The sequence below is a fragment of the Oryctolagus cuniculus genome, chromosome 18, assembly GCF_964237555.1.
Source record: "Oryctolagus cuniculus chromosome 18, mOryCun1.1, whole genome shotgun sequence".
NCBI lineage: Eukaryota > Metazoa > Chordata > Mammalia > Lagomorpha > Leporidae > Oryctolagus > Oryctolagus cuniculus.
In genome coordinates, this window is record NC_091449.1 from 8,173,330 (window position 1) to 8,192,836 (window position 19,507).

The following is a 19,507-nucleotide window of genomic DNA, read 5'->3' on the forward strand; positions in this document are numbered from 1 at the left end:
CCTCCCCCTCAGCTCTCCCGGGGCCCAGGGTGTCCCTGGCAGGCTCCACTTCCTGTGTTACTCCAGTCCACCCTCTGCCTCGTTGGCCTCTGGCCACCAGCCGCAGCCTCTCTTGACCACACGCTGCTCCCAACCATCATGGGTTTTGCAGCATCCGTGCCTAGCACACCTGCACGAGGGCTGCCGGCCACACGGCACGCATAGCCAAGCACACTGGATGCGGAACGCTGACTGCCCCCACGCCCCCAAGGACCATGCTGCAAACCACAGAAGAGCCCACAGCCCCTAAGAGACCATCGCTGAAGGCCAATAGGTCGGTCGGCAACCACGCTGTCCAGGCTAGGATGGCACCTGCAGGGTGCGGTAACTACTCCCTCCCAGTGGGAGCTGCACACTTCCCAGTGCTAACAGCCTGGGCTGGGCACTGGCCCAGAAAAAATAACAATAAAAGCATTAACTTGTTTAATTCTCACAAGAGCCCAGGCGGGAGGGCCTACCCGGGTTGACAAACTCGACCCAGAGAGGGAAAACGCCTGCCCCGCAGCCACACAGCACGTGTGAAATTGGAACCCCGGCCAGCCGCTGAATTCTGCCGAGCGAGCGTCCCTGGGAACGACCCAGCGGAGACACAAAGTGACACGGAGAGACGGCGACCGGGGAGAGGCCCAGGAAGAAGAGAAACAGAACCCAGCCCTGGCGCGCAGGGACCCCGAGCCCCGGCTAAGGGAGTCGGAGGCGTCTCGGCGGACCCGGGCCCAGGCCAGCCACGGCGCCGCAGGAACGCCCTTGGGAGGGTCCGCGGCGCCCGGATAGGGGCGGGGGCGGGGCCAGGGCGGGGCCGGAGGGCCGGGGATGCCCGGGTCGGCCCGCTAGCTCACCCGGGGTCTTCGGGGTCCGCTATGAACGTCGTACACGTCTTCTTCTTAAAGATCTTGGGGATCCAGCTCTGAGGACCGGAGCAGAAGGCGGAGTGGGGGCGTCGGGTAGGGGGGACCCGGGGCTGGTCCCCGGGGGGCGCCGAGTCCCTCACCGCGGGCCCCACCCCGACACGGGAGTCCAGGACCCGAGAACCTGCCCCACCCCGAGAGCCTGGGTCCCCAGCGCCCCGCGTCCGGGAGCCGGGAGGCGTCCCCGCCCCGCGTGCGCTCCGCCCCGGGGCTCCGCGCCGTACCTGCTCCTTCTCCGAACCCACCATGCCGCCGCGCAGCCCGGCCGCCCTGGGGCTGCCACAACCGCTCTGCACCCCGCTCCCGACTCGCCCCGGACAAACCGGATCCGCCACCTCCCGGCCCAGCCTGGGCGGGGCGGGCGGAGACGTCAGCGGGAGGCGGGGAGAGGGCGGCCCGAGGCCCGGCACCGGGAGACGAGGGGGACCGCAGCGCGCAGGGCGCAGAGGCCGGGGCTGGCGGGTGTGGGTGGCGGGGCAACCATCAGGGCCAGAGTGACAAGATCACAGAGGAGGCGACAGGAGGCATCCCAGAGATGAGGGAGGGGCCACTGACCCCAGTGACACAGGTGGGGGCCAGAGTCCGAAGGGGAGGGGTACCCAGAGACTGGAGTCAGATTTCAAAAAGGCAGAACTGAAATTTGGGGAGAGGTACATTGTGGGAGGGGGACACTCAGAGTGACAGGGGGTCGGGACCCTGTGGTGGGGGGCACAGAGACCAGGAGACAGAAATGAAGAAGGGGGACCCATGCCGGTGCATGGAGCCCCAGCGGGCAAGGGCACTGGTGACAGGTGAGGGGGAGACGCCGGCTGACGGGGGGGGGGGGGCGCCAGCCATCCGCCAGCTCTGTCTGATGAGGACAGCTGGGGCCTCGGTAACCTGAACCCCCTCCCGCCCCGGCTGTATTTATAGCCCTGGCCTCTAGGTCCCCTGCCCCCAGACCTGAAGTCCAGAGACAGGACGTGTGTGTGTGTGTGTGTGTGTGTGTGTGTGTGTGTGTGTTGGGGCAGGTTCCTCTCATCCCGTCCCACGATCCCAAAGGACCCCATTCTGTCTGGAAACCCCACGATGCATGCCCCTAATCTTTACATGGCTGGGGTTCCCCTCTGCTAAGTCTCTCCTACCCCCCAAAGTCCCCCAATTTGACTTGGTGCTCATGCCAAACACCAGGCACTTGTCAGTCCAATGTCAAGTCCCTGTCCCCTCTCCTGACCAGGAAGAGACCCCTTCTCCCACCCCCTCCCCAGCTTGGAGGGGGAAGAGCAGCAGGGGAGGGGCAGGCGGGGGCTGACCAGGAATAACTCAGGGCCGAGAGTAAATTTAGCCGCAGAGAGGGGAGGAGAGAGACCCTATTGGCTGGGGAGTGGGGAGGGAGGGCCCGAGAGGGAGGTCAGGGGGCTCCTGAGCCAGCCTCAGAGGGGTGTCTGGGAGCCACAGAAGGCAGAAGGGCAGAGGCGGTGAGAGCCAGCGTGGGGGAGAGACACAGAGGGAAAGCAAGAATCGGACCAGAAAGGGGACAAGGACCCCAGCATTCACCCGCACAGCCGTCAGGTCGCTGGAGCCACCCCAGGGGCCGCTGTGCCGTCTGTCCCCATGGGCCACCGGGGACCGTGGCTGCACACTTGTCTCCTCTGGGCCGCTGTGGCCAGCCTGCTCCTCCCTCCTGCCGTCACCCAGCAGCTGAGAGGGGCCGGGCTGGGCCCCAGCACCTGGATCAACAATGCAGGCGCCCCAGGGCCCTCAGGGGAGGCGGCGGCGGCCGGGCTTGGCCACCACGGCCACAGCCACCGAAGCCCTGGGGAGGAGAATGAGGACATGTCCATGGAGAACGGACATCACTTCTGGAGCCACAGAGACCACGGAGAGGCGGACGACGAAGTCTCCAGGGAATACGGCCACCAACCCCAAGGACACAGGTATCACAGCCCTGAGGCTGGAGACGAGAGTGTCTCTGAGGAGGGTGTCCACAGGGAGCAGGCTCGACAGGCCCCCGGGCATGGAGGCCACGGCGAGGCAGGCGCGGAAGACCTAGCCGAGCATGGCAGCCACGGCCACGGCCACGAAGACGAGGACGAGGATGTCATCTCCAGCGAGCGTCCCCGCCATGTCCTCAGGCGTGCACCCCGAGGCCACGGGGGGGAGGAAGAGGGTGAAGAAGAGGAGGAGGAGGAGGAGGTCTCCCCGGAGCACAGGCACCGGGGCCACGGGAAGGAAGATGAGGAAGACGAGGATGACGACTCTACTGAGAGCGACCGTCACCAGGCCCACAGGCACCGGGGCCACAGAGAGGAAGAAGATGAAGATGATGATGATGACGAAGGTGACTCTACTGAGAGCGACCGTCACCAGGCCCACAGGCACCGGGGCCACGGAGAGGAAGAGGATGAAGATGATGATGACAAAGGCGACTCTACTGAGAGCGACCATCACCAGGCCCACAGGCACCGGGGCCACGGAGAGGAAGAAGATGAAGATGATGATGATGACGAAGGTGACTCTACTGAGAGTGACCATCACCAGGCCCACAGGCACCGGGGCCACAGAGAGGAAGAAGATGAAGATGATGAAGACGAAGGTGACTCTACTGAGAGCGACCGTCACCAGGCCCACAGGCACCGGGGCCACAGAGAGGAAGAGGATGAAGATGATGATGACGAAGGTGACTCTACTGAGAGTGACCGTCACCAGGCCCACAGGCACCGGGGCCACAGAGAGGAAGAGGATGACGATGATGATGATGACGAAGGCGACTCTACTGAGAGTGACCGTCACCAGGCCCACAGGCACCGGGGCCACAGAGAGGAAGAGGATGAAGATGATGATGACGAAGGCGACTCTACTGAGAGTGACCGTCACCAGGCCCACAGGCACCGGGGCCACAGAGAGGAAGAGGATGAAGATGATGATGACGAAGGCGACTCTACTGAGAGCGATCATCACCAGGCCCACAGGCACCGGGGCCACAGAGAGGAAGAGGATGAGGAAGATGATGACGAAGGTGACTCTACTGAGAGCGACCGTCACCAGGCCCACAGGCACCGGGGCCACGGAGAGGAAGAAGATGAAGATGATGATGACGAAGGTGAACACCATCACGTCCCTCACCGTGGGCACCGAGGCCATGAGGAAGATGATGGTGGTGATGATGATGATGGTGATGACAGCACTGAGAATGGGCACCAGGCCCACAGGCACCGAGGCCACGGGAAAGAAGAGGCTGAGGTGACCTCGGATGAGCACCATCATCACGTCCCCGACCACGGGCACCAAGGCCACGGAGACAAGGAAGGTGAAGAAGAGGGTGTGTCCACCGACCACTGGCACCAGGTTCCCAGACACGCCCACCACGGCCCCGGAGGGGAGGAGGAAGGGGGGGAGGAGGAGCTCACGGTCAAGGCTGGCCACCACGTTGCAAGCCACCCACCCCCTGGCCACAGGAGCAGAGAGGGCCACGCAGAGGAGCATCAGACGGAAGTCCCCGGCCACCACCAGCACAGGATGGGAGACACGGACACCTCTGCTGAGCGTGGCCATCCAGCCCCCAGCCCCAGGCAGCAAGGCCACCCCCCGGAAGACACTGTACATCATCACAGAGGGTCCCTGAAAGAGGAGGTTGGCCCTGAGTCCCCGGGACCCGCGGGGGTCAAGGACGGAAGCCGTGTGAAGAGGGGCGGCTCTGAGGAGGAGGAGGAGCAGAAAGGCACCCACCACCACAGCCTGGAAGACGAGGAAGATGAGGAGGAAGGCCATGGCCGCAGCCTGAGCCAGGAAGACCAGGAGGAAGAGGACAGGAGAGGAGAGAGCGCTAAGGTTCAGGCCCCACTACGCCACCACAGGGAGGAGGAGGAGGAGGAGGAGGAGGAGGAGGAGGAAGGCCGGCTCCCCTTCACCATCATCCCCAACCCACTGTCCGGGAGGGAGGCAGCTGGAGGGGCCTCCAGTGAGGAGAGTGCTGAAGACACAGGTAGGTGGCCGGCCCCGTGGGACGGGCGGGAGCCAAGGCAGCTGGGTCACTGTGTCCCTCCTGTCCCCACAGGGCCAGAGGACACCCAGGAGTACGGCAACTACCAGCAAGGGTCCCTGTGTGGCTACTGCACCTTCTGCAACGTGGGTCGCCAGCCCAGGGGCCCTGGGGTCCAGCGAGGGAGGGGCGGGGCAGCTCCGGGGTAGAAGATACTGAGGGGTCACACCGGGGAGAGAGCGCAGGCCAGGAACCCGGGGAGGAGGCCTGGGTCCCACCGAGGGGCGTGGGGGAGGGGCCGGGTCCTGCAGGAGGGACAGTCTGAGGGCTGGCTAGCTGGGGGGGGGGGGACCACAGTTTCAGCTACAGTGCCCAGGGGACCCGGTCGCCCTGGGGTAGGTGACGGGGGGCAGGGGAGCGCTTTGAGGCAAAGACGCTGCGGTCAGTGCTGGAGGTTACAAGGGGGCAGGGTCTGTCTGCCAAGCGGGGCTGGGCCTTCCGTCTAACCAGGCTGCTCTGGCCCCCAGCGCTGCACTGAATGCGAGCACTGTCACTGTGACGAGGACAGCATGGGCGAGCACTGCGACCAGTGCCAGGTGAAGGCGCCAGGCCTGACCCGACCCTGACCCCTGACCCTGACCCCTGATGACCCTGACCCTGGCCCGGGCCATCTCAGCACCGCTCTCCCGCCCCTAACCCTGGTCTCCAACCCCAAAGCCACGCCCCCCACGCAGCCCTGACCCCACCCCTTCATCGCGACCTAGCCTCAGGCTCCGCCCCCGCCACGCCCTCCTGCTCACTCTCTCCTCGTCCCCGCCCCCAGCACTGTCAGTTCTGCTACCTCTGCCCGCTTGTCTGTGAAACTGTCTGCACGCCAGGTGAGCAAGGGCGGGGCCCCCGCAAGGTGAACCCCGGTGGGGGCCGCAGGTAGGGTGGGCAGGGTGGCCAGCCCTCGGATGCGGCGCGCCTTGCACGGGAGGAATCCGGGAGGGGTTGCTGAAGCCAAGGGGAAAAAATACGCTGCGAAGCTTGCGGGGCGGGCCTATAACAGGGGCGGGGCCACCAGAGAAGGGGAACGCCCCCAACCGGGGAAGGGGCGGGGCCTCGAGGGGCTGGGAGGGGAGGGGCTCCGATTGAGCGGCGGGGGCGGCCCTAACCCCGCGCCCCTGCGCGCTCTCTGCTGCCCCGCAGGAAGCTACGTCGACTACTTCTCCTCGTCCCTATACAAGTAAGTGCGGGGAGCAGGGGGCGCCGAGCCCGGCCCGGGCCTCCCTCCCCGGCCTCTGAGTGGCCTGCGTCCTGCCTCCTCCGCAGGGCCCTGGCGGACATGCTGGAGACGCCGGAGCCGTGAGCTGGCCGCGCCGCAGGGAGGCCTCCCGGGACGGCGAGCCGGATTTGTCCCCCTGAATAAACGCGCGCCCCGAAACCTCGCGGCCGGGAGCCGGCTTTGGATTCTCGGGACCGCGAGCAACGGGGGTGGGGGTCGCCGGGCTCGGGGGCCTGCGGGACACGGGCCCTGAACCCCTGGGGCCCCGAGGCGGCGGCTTGGCTCGCTCGCTCGCTCACCCCCTGCCCCCAAATCAGTCAACACGCAAGCTTTTTGAAACGGTTCTCTTTACCCGTGAGCACTGAGTGGCCGCAGGGGCGCGAGGCCGACCGAGGGTCGGGGGCGAGGGCTCCCCCAGCGGCCCGCGTCCCCCAGCGACATCGCGGGTAGAGGATTCTCCCATGCAAACCCCGGAGCCCCCCGCCCCCGGGGCACGGACACGGCCACAGCACGGGGGGCGGGGTGGCCCCGGGGACACGAGACACGGGGAGGTGGGAGGGGAAGGAGACCCCGCCCGCAGAGGACCCTGGGGGCCGGCGGCCGGCCGTGGCGGGGCGGGGCTGAGTGGCACGGGGGGCGAGGCTTGTAGCAGCGAGTCCCCCTCCCCTCCTTTCGGACGAAGAAGGAAGACCTGGGCCCCGCGACCTGGGCAGGGAAGAGGGGAGGGGGCGGCCGCGCCCTGCATGCGGCCCGGGAGGGAAGCCCCGCCCCCCTGCGCGAGAGGGCACCTGTCTCCCGTCGGAAACGGATCGATAAGTTACAAAGTAGACAAAAGGGGGGCGGAAGTCGGCCGGGAGCTCTTCCTGCCCTCTTCTCCCCCCCTCAGTCCGGCTCCCGTGGTTGGGTCCAGGCCCAGTCCATCTGCGAGGCGGGGACGCGCGGGCCCCCCCCCCCGGTCCGCGCAGATGGTCCCGCCCGCCGTCCCCGGCGAGCGCGCGCTGGAGGCCGGAGCGGGAGCGGCCTCTTCCATCCGGCTGCGGTCGCCTGCGTCGACGCCGGGCAGTGTGCAGAGCAGGGGGGCCCGCTGAGCCGCGCCCCGCGCCCCCAGACCGCCCGGAGCCGTCCTCACCTGCAGCCCCACACTAGCAGGAGTAGGTCCGCACCGAAACGCCGTCGGCCCGGGAGCTCCCGGAGGTCTGGCCTGGAGGGAGGGCGGTGGCGGCTCAGCCAGGAGCGCCCCGTGCCCAGCCCCCCGGGCCTCTGAGTGTCCCCCCAACCCAGCACCCCTCCAGGCCCCTGAGCGCCCCCCGCCCCAGCACCCCCCACAGCCTCTGAGCGTCCCCCGCCCAGCCCCCCGGGCCTCTGAGTGTCCCCCCACCCAGCACCCCTCCAGGCCTCTGAGCACCCCCACAGCCTCTGAGCGGCCCCCACCCAGCACCCCTCCAGGCCCCTGAGCGCCCCCCGCTCCAGCACCCCCCACAGCCTCTGAGCGTCCCCCACCCAGCCCCCTGGCCTCTGAGTGTCCCCCCACCCAGCACCCCTCCAGGCCTCTGAGCACCCCCACCCCAGCACCCCCCACAGCCTCTGAGTGTCCCCCCCACCCAGCACCCCTCCAGGCCTCTGAGCGCCCCCTGCCCGAGCACCCCCGGGCCTCTTGAGCCCTCCCTTGGCTCCCCCTCTGCGTATCAGGACGTCGCCTGAGCCCACCCCGTGCCCTGGCCTTCCCCGCGGCCCCTGGCTCCAGGGAGGCGCCGAGGGGACCGGGCCGGCCCATCTCACACCCTGGAAGGGGTCGTGGGGGAGCTGGACTGTGGGGCGGCCCACTTGCCAGGGGTGGCTCTTCCAGGGCCCGGGGTTAAGTCAGTCCATCTCCCACCCTGGGGAAGGGGGTGGGAGCAGAGGCTGCGGCCCTGGGGAGACCCCCCCACCTTCCGGCTGCAGCTTCCGGAGAGGGAGCCCCGGCGAGCCCAGGGCTCCAGCTGCAGCTGAACGAAAGTTGGGGGGCAGCATCTCCGCCGAGTCGGGGGTGACCCCTCGGAGGTCCTTCTCCCGGAACATCTTCCGCCAGGACGGCGAGCGGCTGAAAGACTTGGCGCTGTCCTAGGTAGAGGAGCCAGCCCCGGGTGAGGGGCTGGGGCCCGGCGCTGGCCCCGCCCCTCGGCGGGCCGCGCCTCCTCCGGCCCCGCCCCTGGCGCCCACCTCGTCCAGCCGTCTGTCTGTGCCTAAGGAGATGAGGTTGCTGAACTCCTTCTCCAGGAGCTGCCGGGCCTGCAGGGGTGCGGGAGGAGGGTTGGCGGGCGGCCAGCGAGCGGGGACGCCCCCGGGCGTGCCGCGGGACCCGCCGCCGCTCACCTGCGCGTTCTGCGTGGGGATCTGCAGCAGCAGGGCCAGGTCGGAGTAGTCGAAGGTCTCGTCCAGGGCGAGCAGCGCCCCGTGCACCCCGCTCTCCGTGAGGTTCGTGGCGAACTCCTTCAGGCCCAGCCCGGACACCCAGCCCATGACTCGCTCGTTGGACCACACCATCACGTCTGGGGGGGCAGGAGGGGGCTCAGCCTCGGCCTCCCCCTCGCCCGCGGCCCGGGCGGGACTCACCCCGCATCTGGGTCTGGCTCTCCTCCCTCCTCTCCCCCTCGCCCGCGGCCCGGGCGGGACTCACCCCGCATCTGGGTCTGGCTCTCCTCCCTCCTCTCCCCCTCCCCCGCGGCCCGGACGGGACTCACCCCGCATCTGGGTCTGGCTCTCCTCCCTCCTCTCCCCCTCCCCCGCGGCCCGGGCGGGACTCACCCCGGATCTGGGTCTGGCTCTCCTCCCTCCTCCGCTCCAGGTCCTTCCGGTCATAGTTGAGCCGTTTGAGACACAAGATCCCATAGTGCAGACTCACCCTGCGGGGCGGGAGAGGGGGGTCACGAGGCCGCTGGCAGCGACCACCGCGCTCTCCCCACTGGCGTGGGCTTCTGGGGGGGCGGGGGGCTCACTGCTGGGACCTGCTGACTGCCACTTCCGGTCAGCCAACTCGGAAGGAGGGTGGGGTTACCCAGCGGGCTGTGTCCAGAGCTGACCAGAGAGAATCCTAGGGTTCCCCACGCTGGCCCCGCCCCCGCGCGTGAGCGCCCCGGGCGGTGCCCACCTGTGGAAGCTGTCCACCATCTTCAGCTGGCCCCTGAGCTCCTTCTTGTTGAGGTGGTCCAACATCCGCGCGTCCACCAGCGACTCCATGAAGTAGCTGCGGTACTGGGGCAGCCCCAGGCTGGGCAGCCAGTCGTTGCCCACCCACTCGTGGTTCATGTCGCCGTAAGCCAGGATCTGGGGCCACAGGCAGGTGAGGGCTCGGTCAGGCCTCTCGCAGCACCCAGGTGTGTACGAAAAGGCACAGTCCAGTCCCCCCCCCCCAGTGCACCCTTACACTGCTCGGAACAACGGGCCTGTGCCAAGCTACCCCCAGGCCTTCCCCAACACAGGAGCCTTAGGGCATTTGGCTGGAGCACCTGCCCCTACAGAGTTGCAGACCCCTGCCCCGCCTGCGGCAATGCCAGTAAATGCATTTTCACTGCAACCCCCCCCCCCCAACATGCTGAGGAGCGCTGGGCTAGCCGTCTTCCACAAGATTCTGGATCAACCCAACCGAGACCACCAGCACCTCCCCTAGCTGCAAACAGAGGCCACAGCCCGACCTCGCACCCCTGCCCCCACCCCGGGCTGAGGCCGCGCCTGTCCCCACTGGAGGAGGAAGTGCATCTCTGCCTCCCCAAATCCTCGTTCAGTCTGGCCTGCCTGTCGCCACCACCTCATCGTCCCCCTGTGGCCAGTGCGCCCGCACCGTCCCACATAGACCCCGCCCCCAGCCAGCAGCCCAGCAGGCTGCTCAGCGGCGCCCTCTAGTGTCCGCAGTGACAAGGACCCCTGTAACCCTCAACAGCGGCACGCCAGGCCCACCGGGCTGATGATGGAAGTCTGGGCTCGCACATCCACCGCCCCCCCCCCCAGGCCACAGAGAAATCCGCTAGGCAGAGCTGGGTCAGCGCCCCCGTGGGGATGGTGGGACTCGGGGGAGGGGCAAGGCTGGTAGAGGAGGGGCGTCCATGCAGCGTGCACGGCCTGCTCATGCGCCCGCGCCCGCCCCGCGCCCCTACCTGCTCCCAGCTGATCTCCTTGGTCTCCTGACCCGTTAGTGGGAAGAGGGGAGAGAAGGGGCGGGTTAGGGGCAGGCAGAGGAGGGCGGAGGGACAGGCAGACGGACAGCCAGCCGCAGACACAGTGCCCGCCCCCGCCCCCAAGGAGGGTCAGTGCCACCCCCACGGCCGCCGGCAGGGGGCACTCACAGGCTTGGTCGTGGCTGTGAGCGACTCCATCTCCTCGTGCGTCATCCACACGTTCCCTGTGGACTGAGGGGCGCGGGTGTCATGGGGGTGGGGGAAGCCCCCGGCCTGCACACGGTCCAGCCACGACCGAGAAGAGCGGCGACCCTCTACTGAACTCCCGCCGGGCGCCAGGCTCCCCACCACAGGAGCCGGGCCTGTGGCCGCCAATGACGTCACGCGTGTGACCTCACACTGGCGTGGTGATGGCTGAGAAGGCGGCGACGTCAGCTGCTCCCAGCGACGCCCCGGGGTGGGCAGGACGCCCCCAGCCCCGGCGCCCGGTGCAGGGCAAGGAGCCCAACAGGGCCGGTCCCTGCGGTCGTGGGGGCGGGGATTTGAACACAGGCCGAATAGTGGATGGGACGGTAAGACTGGTTTTCCCCATGTCATAAGGGAAAAACCCGCTGAAGTAATTTTGGGGCTCGCCTGTTAGGATGTCCCCAAATTCAAGCACCCTAGGAAACACACACACGCATGCGCACACACACACACGCATGCGCACACACACTCACACACACAGCAGGTGTGGCCGAGCGCTGGCCAGCACTGGACGCCGGCACGGTCGGTGCGCGCGTTTTTCTCTACGTTGGAGTTCTCTTAATAAAAAGTTGGGAGGAAAGGATGGAATGATGGGAAGGCAGTCAATGCTGCGGGAAATTCGGGGGTGTGGCGCGGGAGGGTCTCCCCGGGCGCTCGCTCACCGTGCGGGAGGAGGCGGGGGCCGACGGGGAGGTGAGCGACACCATCTCCTGGATGGCCAGGCGCAGCTTGAGGCGGTGCAGCGGGTTGCTGATGCCGATCTCCCGCTGGATCTCCGTGTCCGACAAGTTGGCCATGATGGCGCCACTTTTGACGTTGGCCCGGCAGGCGGCCACGTACCAGGCGGGCATGCCCACCCACAGCTGGGGCAGAGCGGGGGAGAGGGGAGAGGCAAGTGGGGGCGAGGCAGACGCGGGGAGTTTCGCCAGGAGAAAAACGGGGCGCCCAGGAACATGGGGGAGTCAGGTGGAGACGCGGCCGGGTGGAGGGGAGAGAGCGGCGGAGACAGGCCCAGAGACATGAGGCACGAGGAACACACAGAAACGGGGAGAGATGCAGAAAAACAGAGAGAGGCATGGGGGAAGACCCAGGGGCCAGGACCCGGGGTGGGGGTGGCCAGAGACATGGGGGTGGGAGGAGAAGGAGAAAGAAGCTGTTTAAATGGACAGCAAGCCTGACCCCTCCCAGGTCCCCACCACCCAGCCCACCCCACCCCACTTCTGGGATGGGAGACCCCCCCCATGAGGCCGCTGGGGGGGGGCTGGGGATCATCACTTCCGGGCCCTGGTACCTCCAGCCAGGAGACCACGGTGGGCCCGTCCCAGGCAGCAAACGGCAGGCCCTGGCGGCAGGCCTCCTCCAGCAGTTCATGCCTGCGGGGCGAGGGCAGAGCGGGGCCGTCAGGAGGGGGACCCCAGCTCTCAGCCACGCACACACAGGAAAGCACTCAGAAACACGGCAGAAGGTCAAAAATTATGTGTGAGTCTCCGTGAGCTCCCCACCCCCATCCGAAGAAAAAGTCGAGGACTTCCCAGGCAAGCGAGTTCAGGGCCATGGACACTCCCTGGCGGCATTTTATTCTCAGGCGTGTCCACCATGACCACACACACACACACACACACACACTCACTTCCTCTTGTTCCTCCGGTCCTTGTCACCTGGGCCTGTCAGCTTGGCTAGCCCCAGAGGGTCCGTGGCCAGCGTCTCGTCAGAGGGTGTTCCAGCTGAAGGCGGGCAAGGATCAGAAGTTGGAGCAGAATGTCTCCTGCCGGGGGTGGGGAGGAGGAAGCCAGGACGGCAGAGGCCCTGAGGGAGCGGTGAGGGAGGCCACACCCGGGGGGGGGGGGGTGACAGAGCCAGGCAGGGAGCAGGGTCGCCCCCCAGGCAGTGAACAGGCCAGGTAAGGTGGCAGGGTGTGAATGCTTACCCATCAGCCCCTGGGCGGGGAGATGGGAGTCCCTGGTTTGTATGATTTGCCAATTTCCATGGTATAGGAACCCCACCAAGGCCATGGCCAAGTGACCCACGTTGTGTCAGGCGGCTCACTGAGCTCGTGAGACCACAGCTCATACAGGCCAGTCCCAGCAGGCGCCGCGCACGCCTGGCGTGGAAGGTTAAGCCTCCACCTGCGGCGCCTGCATCTCACAGGGGTGTCGGTGGGGAGTGAGCCAACGGACGGAAGACTGCTCTCTGCCTCTCCCTCTCCGCCTGTGACTCTCCCTCTCAAATAAACAAATAGGTAAATGAAACGACGCATTCATTTACCTACCCAGCAACCCCGGAAGGCCCGCGGGCCCCTTCTTCTCCCCTCCTCTGCCCTCCCACGTGCATACAGAGCCAGGAGAGAAGGAGGAAGGGAGGCGGGGGGGGGGAGGTTGGAATGGGGTTCCCTACCCAGAGAAGAGCTCTCCCGGCCTGGAGACCCCATTCTCCCCTTCTCCTTCTTGCCAAAGAGTCGGCCTATGGACGACTTGATGCTTTTCTTCTTGGGGACTTTGTGCAGGGAATCCGGGGTGCCTTCGCTAGGTAAGCAAGAGAGTGAGGGCACGCCCCTTCCGGGATGGGGAGCCCCCGCCACCACCACCCCCCCGAGCCACCATGCTCTCCCATCCCACCCCTCTTGGTCCCCAGCCCCCGTCCCTGCTGACCTTCCCCGTGGAGGCCCCCCATCTTCCAAGGACCCCGCCTGCAGAGCCAGGGCCTGAGTCATGCGCTCCAGACGGGCAGAGCGAGGGGTGGGGGGTGGCGTGTCTCCTGGGAGGGCAGGCCCCTCCCCTCGCGGAACCCCGGCGTCCTCCTTGGGGACATGATTCTGGCGACAGGGAGACACAGACGCTGGGTCTCATTAGGGGATCCCGGCTAACTGGGAACCTACTGGGGGTGTCCAGGATGGCCCTGCCCCAGGGCACTCCGTGTGAAGGGAGCCTAGATAAAGCGGGGTGAGTCGCAGAAACAGAAGGCAACGGTGGAAGGTCCCCCAGGCCTGAGAAGCCATCGGGGGGGACTCTTGGTAGGCCCTCTTCCCCCACCCACCCAGCAGGCTGGGGGAACACTCACAGTCTTGTCAGCACCCTCTCGGGCAGGGCTAGGGGGTGCCAGGCGGGGCGTTGAGTGGCCGGAGCTGGGCGGGGAGGGGCTGGCAAGGGTGGAGGTGGTGAGGGAGGGAGGCAGCGAGCAGCTACTGCGGTAGCGACCCAGCGAGTCCAGGCCTGAGCTGGACACGCGGCTCTCCAGCTCCTCGGCCCGCTGTTCCGTCGTCTCCTTTTCCTCTTGGATGAGCCTGGGCCAGGAATCAGGGAAGCTGGGTGAGACGCCAGGGCAGACGCTGGGAGAGGTGGGCTGGGGTCACGGCGAGCCAGAAAGGCTCGGTGGAGGAAGGGGATTCTAAGTCTGTGGTGGAGGCCGCCGCCTGCAACACCGGCGTCCCATACAGACACGGTTCGAGTCCCGGCTGCTCTACTTCTGATCCAGCTCCCTGCTAATGCTCCTGGGACAGCAGTAGAGGATGGCCCAAGTGCTTGGGCCCCTGCACCCGCGTGGGAGACCAGGAAGAAGACCCTGCCTTCGATCTAGCCCAGCTCTGGCCATTGCAGCCATTTGGGGAGTGAACCAGTGGGCGGAAGTGCACGTGTGCTCTCTCTTTCGCTCTCTGTAACTCTGCCTTTCAAATAAATATATGTCCTTTTTTTTTTTTTTTTTTTTTTTTTTTTTTTTTTTGACAGGCAGAGTGAACAGTGAGAGAGAAAGACAGAGAGAAAGGTCTTCCTTTGCCGTTGGTTCACCCTCCAATGGCCGGCACACCGCGCTGATCCGATGGCAGGAGCCAGGTGCTTCTCCTGGTCTCCCATGGGGTGCAGGGCCCAAGCACTTGGGCCATCCTCCACTGCACTCCCTGGCCACAGCAGAGAGCTGGACTGGAAGAGGGGCAACCGGGACAGAATCCGGCGCCCCAACCGGGACTAGAACCTGGTGTGCCGGCACCGCAGGCAGAGGATTAGCCTAGTGAGCCGCGGCGCCGGCCCGGTAAGGTTCTTAATGGACTGCACTTGGAATAGACAGTCGCTGGGCTGTTGGGGAATCGTGAATCCTGGATGAGAGATACCCACATACAGTTTTCAGTGTCCTGGGGATTCCTAGACCCCAGCAAGGGCTGGGCGGGGAGCATTCCTCGAGGGTAACTGGAGAGGAGGTGGGCTCAAGCCTTCGGATCAGCCTGGACAGCCAGAGGCACGGCGGGTAGCAGGGCAGGGCAGGGCAGGGCAGGGCGGGCTGGTGCTCACTTGATCTCCTTGTTGATGGCCTCCAGCTGCTCCTGCAGCATGATGGCCAGCGTCTGCACGTCGGCCTGCCCGCTGGGGGACAACAGCTCAGCCCCAAACATCCCCTCCGCCTCCTCCTCGTCCGAGCCGTCCAGCTCTCCCGGGAACGGGGGTGGCATGGACCCCGCAGGTGCAGACCGCTCCCAATCCTGGCTCTGGGTGAGAACAGAGGGATGCCGGGTGGGGGGGAGCCGAGGCTGGGGCTGTGTCTTGTCCCTGACCCTGATCTCGCCCCTAGGCTGGGACGCTTCTCCCAGCCCAGCTACCCCCCCCGGAGAGGTCTCATTTCTCGACCCCCCCCCCCAGCCCTCGCCAAACCACACCCGTGTCCGTGACTCCCCCGCTCCTCCCAGCCCTTCTTCCCTTGACCCGGGCCTACTTCATTTCTCCAGCTGGCGCCCCCACCCTGAAACCCCTCTCCCCATTACGCTCAGGCTCTCACCAGGGAACAGCAAAGATCCATGGGAGGAGACGCACAGGCCGGTGCGATGGCGGCAGGCGGGGAGGAGAGAACGCAGTGAGCCAGCAGACCCTGCCTCTCAGCCCGGCCTCCCTCCCGGGCCTCCCTGCCCGACCAGGCCCCAGAGGTTGGTGCTGACCTTGGACGGCTCGTCTTTGACCCCTGACCAGCGGCCCCTCTTGCCTGCCCGGCCACTGCCAGCGCCATAGGGGTCCAGGTGGGCACCCGAAGGTAACGTGGGTGCCTGGGAGTAACGGAGCTCCAGGGCGCTGCCGGGGAGAGACCTGTGGGCGTGAGGAAGGCAGTCAGGGACCAGGCGGGCAGAAAGAGCATGTAGGTCAGGGGTCAGGGGTCATGGCGGGATCAGTGGGAGTGAGGAAGACGTGGACCTGGCCGTGGGGGCTCCAGGGACAGAAGCGGGGTGAGGGGGCTGTCACCTGGAGTAGGAGGAGGGCGGCCTGCCCCGCAGCTGGTCTATCTCCATCTGCATCCGCTCCATTTCCGCCAAGAGCTGCTCCTAGGCGTGCAGAGCAGGGGTGCTGGCTCGAGCCCGCCCCCCCGCCCCGTGCAGGACAGCCCCTCCCCCAGGACTGCGCCCCCCCCGTAGGAACAGCCCCTCCCCCAGGACTTCCCCCCCCTGTAGGAACAGCCCCTCCCCCAGGACTCCCCCCCTGTAGGAACAGCCCCTCCCCCAGGACTCCCCCCCCACCGTGCAGGAACAGCCCCTCCCCCAGGACTGCACCCCCCCCAGGAACAGCCCCTCCCCCAGGACTTCCCCCTGTAGGAACAGCCCCTCCCCCAGGACTTCACCCCCCCATACAGGAACAGCCCCTCCCCCAGGACTTCCCCCCCCCATACAGGAACAGCCCCTCCCCCAGGACTCCCCCCCCGTGTAGGACAGCCCCTCCCCCAGGACTCCCCCCCGTCCCGGAGCCCCCCCTGCCTTGTTGAGCAGCAGCTCATCCTGAAGCTTCTTCATGTTGGCGATCTCCTCGCTCAGCGAGTTCTGCGGGGACAGGGGCGAGGTGAGGGGCGCGGCAAGACCGGGCAGGGGCGAGTGAGGGGCGCGGCAAGACCGGGCAGGGGCGAGTGAGGGGCGCGGCAAGACCGGGCAGGGGCGAATGAGGGGCGTGGCAAGACCGGGCAGGGGCGAGTGAGGGGCGCGGCAAGACCGGGCAGGGGCGAGTGAGGGGCGCGGCAAGACCGGGCAGGGGCGAGTGAGGGGCGCGGCAAGACCGGGCAGGGGCGAATGAGGGGCGTGGCAAGACCGGGCAGGGGCGAGTGAGGGGCGCGGCAAGACCGGGCAGGGGCGAGTGAGGGGCGCGGCAAGACCGGGCAGGGGCGAGGTGAGGGGCGCGGCAAGACCGGGCAGGGGCGAATGAGGGGCGTGGCAAGACCGGGCAGGGGCGAGTGAGGGGCGCGGCAAGACCGGGCAGGGGCGAGTGAGGGGCGCGGCAAGACCGGCAGGGGCGAGGTGAGGGGCGCGGCAAGACCGGGCAGGCCCAGGGGCCGCCAGTAGCCGCCGGGCACAGAGACAGGCCAGAGGGCTGGAGCGACCGGGTGGGCACCAGTGGTGAGGCGGGGTCAGGGGTCCCCGGGAGGGGCGTCCGTCCTGTGCAATGGCCGAGGATTCAGGCCAGGAGGGTGCCGGGGCTGCGGGCTTCAGGCTATGGGTGCCCGGGTGTAGGACTTCGGAGGGGACCCGGGGCTCAGGGTTCCGGGGGGGGGTGCAGGGCCAGCGCGGGGCGCACCTTCTCCTCCAGCGCCCCCATGCGCTCTTTCAGGTGCAACTGTAGCCGCTCGTTGGACTCGCTCAGCAGCTTGTCCACCGTCTCGGACAGCCGCTTATTGTGGTCATCGTTCATCTTCTCCCTTTGCCGGGCCTGCACAAACGACAGGACAGGGGCGCTCGAGCCCGCCCCGGCCCCCGGCCCCGGCCCCGACCCCGACCCCGACCCCCGACCCCGCCCCGGCCCGGCCCCCGACCCCGACCCTGGCCCCGACCCTAGCCCCCGAACCCCGGCCCGGCCCCGACCCTGACCCCCGATCCCCGACCCCCGGCCCCGGCCCCGACCCCGACCCCCGGCTCCAACCCTGACCCCCAACCCCCGACTCCCGACCCCGGCCCCGACCCCCAACCCCCGACCCCGACCCTGGCCCCGGCCCCGACCCCCGACCCCCGGCCCCGAACCCCGGCCCCGACCCCGACCCCGGCCCCCGACTCCGGCCCCGAACCCCAACCCCCGGCCTCGACTCCGGCCCCGACCCCCGACCCTGACCCCCGACCCCGGCCCCGACCCCCGACCCCCGACCCTGACCCCCGGCCCCGACCCCGGCCCCCACAAGCCGCGTCCTCTCGGCGGCCCGCCGCCTCCTCACCCGCTGCAGCTCCTGGTTCTTCTCCTCCAACTGCGCCTCCAGCTGCCGGAGCCGCTCCTCAAAGTTCCCGTGACGCTCCTCAGCCTGCGGAAGGAACCCGCCGTATCCGACCCTCTCAGCCGCGGGGTCCAGTCAGGCAGCAGGCCCCGCCCCCACCGGCTCAGGCCCCGCCCCGGCTCCAGGCCCCGCCCCCACCGGCTCAGGCCCCCGCCCCCGGCTCCAGGCCCCGCCCCCAGCCACCCCTCACCTTGTTCAGCGCCGCCACGCGCTGGGCCAGCTGCGCCTCTATCTCGGGCAGGGTCTCCGCCTTCTGCAGCGTCTGCTGCAGCTTCTGCTTGGCGTCGTCCAGCCACTCGGCCAGCTGCCGGCTCTTCTCTTCACTCTGCGGGAGAGGGCCGCCGCGGGAGGGGCGGGGCTAGGGCGCGCGCCACGGCCACGGCCCCGCCCCCAGGCCGCCCGGGGCCGCGCCCCCACCTGCCGGTACAGCGACTCCTTGCTGGCCAGCTCGTTCTCCAGCTTGTCGTTGGCGTCGTGCAGAGACGTGGCCTCGCGCTGAGCGCTCAGGTAGCGCTTCTCCAGCGTCGTGATGCGCTCCTCCATATCTTCCCGCTGCGCCAGCGCCTGCGGGGGCGGCCAAGGGGCACTTGGACTACATCTCCCAGAAGCCCCCGGGGGTAGCCTAGGCTTAGGGCCCCCTAATGAGACCCCTCCAGGCATCCTGGGAAATGAAGTCCGCTGCCACCTGAGGGGCGGGGTCATACCCGCCAGAGGGCTCTGAGGATTGGCCCACCTTGTCCCCCGCCTCCTGAAAATCCAAAATGGTGGCACTGCACCTCCCATGAACGGCTAGGTCCAGCTCCCTGCTAATGCACCTGGGAGAGCAGTGGAGGATGGCCCAAGTCCTTGGGCCCCTGCCCCCACGTGGGAGACCCGGAAGAAGCTCCTGGAGCCGAATGAACCAGCGGATGGAAGATCTCCCTCCATTTCTCTCTCCCTCTGTAACTGTCTTTCAAAATAAAAAATCTTTAAAAAAACAAAAAAGCATCCGGACCCCACATTTCCCAGCAGCTTCCTGGGGCTTGGGAATTAGGATCAAGGGGCCGAAGGCAGGCAAGGGTGAGGTGTGGACCAAAGATTCAGAGACGCGAGGACGTGGCTCCAGCGCCTCTGAGCAGTTTCTGGGCACCTACTATGTGTCGCATGCCAACACCCTGGCGGCGGCGAGGGCTCAGGAGCTCTGGCCTCACCTCCTTGAGGTCCCGCTGCAGCTTGGAGTTCGCCTCCTCGGCTTTCCCCAGCTCGCGGTGAGCCGTGCCCAGCTCCTCCTCCAGCTGGCTCATCTGTCGGCACAGCACGGCCAGGCGCTCCCGCAGTTGGCACACCTCGGCTCGCTGCCGCTCCAGGGCCTCCTCCAGCTCCACTGTGCGCCGGTTCGAGTCCCCGCCAGGACCCAGGCCATTGGCAAGGGTCTGAGAGAGGGAGGAAAGGGGCAGAAGTCAGAGCGGGGGGGGGGGGGGGACACAGAGACACAGACGGATGCAAAGAGGAAAGTCTGGGGTGATGCAAATCAAAGGTCAGGAAACGCTGCCGTCCCCAGGGGCCTAGGGGACCTGGTCCAGGGCCAGCCAGGCTCTCGGGCATTCAGATGTCCTAGGAGGCAGTAATGATCGTACGAAACAGTAAAGGGACCTGCACTGGGTGAGTGAGTGGTGTAGCAGCCCAGACTCGTCCTGATGCCCACAGCCCCTACCAGAGTGCCCGGGCTGCAGTGACCCCT

General features: G+C 67.5%; 3 protein-coding genes across 7 annotated transcripts in view; 1 reads left to right on the forward strand and 2 right to left on the reverse strand.

The window, feature by feature from the left end:
* Positions 1–1,340, reverse strand: part of TRPM4 (transient receptor potential cation channel subfamily M member 4) — a 28,927-nt gene extending 27,587 nt beyond the window's left edge. The window contains exons 1-2 of the mRNA XM_070063096.1: positions 1,172–1,340; positions 879–946 (exon numbers count right to left, since the gene is read on the reverse strand). Of these exons, the coding sequence (XP_069919197.1) occupies positions 879–946; positions 1,172–1,195 (92 nt within the window). The 5' untranslated portion in view covers positions 1,196–1,340. The remainder of the gene's footprint in view (positions 1–878; positions 947–1,171) is intronic.
* PPFIA3 (PTPRF interacting protein alpha 3) overlaps positions 1–19,507 on the reverse strand; it is a 29,579-nt gene that overhangs the window by 3,279 nt on the left and 6,793 nt on the right. Inside the window, exons 7-30 of one of the 4 annotated variants that reach the window (XM_070063097.1) lie at positions 18,978–19,199; positions 18,205–18,351; positions 17,978–18,112; positions 17,731–17,814; positions 17,103–17,234; positions 16,295–16,357; positions 15,789–15,868; positions 15,491–15,635; positions 14,853–15,040; positions 13,630–13,852; positions 13,221–13,384; positions 12,967–13,094; positions 12,203–12,296; positions 11,864–11,945; positions 11,235–11,435; positions 10,495–10,557; positions 10,306–10,332; positions 9,303–9,478; positions 8,960–9,057; positions 8,528–8,703; positions 8,375–8,443; positions 8,104–8,275; positions 7,305–7,376; positions 5,830–5,904 (exon numbers count right to left, since the gene is read on the reverse strand). In XM_070063097.1, coding sequence (XP_069919198.1) covers positions 7,318–7,376; positions 8,104–8,275; positions 8,375–8,443; positions 8,528–8,703; positions 8,960–9,057; positions 9,303–9,478; positions 10,306–10,332; positions 10,495–10,557; positions 11,235–11,435; positions 11,864–11,945; positions 12,203–12,296; positions 12,967–13,094; positions 13,221–13,384; positions 13,630–13,852; positions 14,853–15,040; positions 15,491–15,635; positions 15,789–15,868; positions 16,295–16,357; positions 17,103–17,234; positions 17,731–17,814; positions 17,978–18,112; positions 18,205–18,351; positions 18,978–19,199 — 2,928 coding nt within the window. In that variant the 3' untranslated portion in view covers positions 5,830–5,904; positions 7,305–7,317. Of the gene's footprint in view, positions 1–5,829; positions 5,905–6,504; positions 7,377–8,103; positions 8,276–8,374; positions 8,444–8,527; positions 8,704–8,959; positions 9,058–9,302; positions 9,479–10,305; positions 10,333–10,494; positions 10,558–11,234; positions 11,436–11,863; positions 11,946–12,202; positions 12,297–12,966; positions 13,095–13,220; positions 13,385–13,629; positions 13,853–14,852; positions 15,041–15,490; positions 15,636–15,788; positions 15,869–16,294; positions 16,358–17,102; positions 17,235–17,730; positions 17,815–17,977; positions 18,113–18,204; positions 18,352–18,977; positions 19,200–19,507 lie in introns of those variants that run through there. The other 3 variants (XM_070063098.1, XM_051828816.2, XM_051828817.2) reach the window with 3 other exon arrangements.
* HRC (histidine rich calcium binding protein) lies at positions 1,346–6,338 on the forward strand. Of its 2 annotated transcripts, NM_001082234.1 has the most exon segments (7): positions 2,369–3,267; positions 3,352–4,911; positions 4,984–5,054; positions 5,436–5,504; positions 5,732–5,786; positions 6,100–6,136; positions 6,223–6,338. In NM_001082234.1, coding segments are annotated over 7 exon segments (2,556 nt in total). In that variant the 5' UTR covers positions 2,369–2,540; the 3' UTR covers positions 6,260–6,338.

Excerpts from the sequence above, each read along its gene's own strand:
- HRC (XM_070061797.1), top strand. The coding sequence starts at position 2,541 with ATGGGCCACCGGGGACCGTGGCTGCACACTTGTCTCCTCTGGGCCGCT. Across the intron at positions 4,912-4,983 it reads GGAGAGTGCTGAAGACACAG|GGCCAGAGGACACCCAGGAG; the intron begins GTAGGTGGCCGG and ends CTGTCCCCACAG. Across the intron at positions 5,055-5,435 it reads GCTACTGCACCTTCTGCAAC|CGCTGCACTGAATGCGAGCA; the intron begins GTGGGTCGCCAG and ends TCTGGCCCCCAG.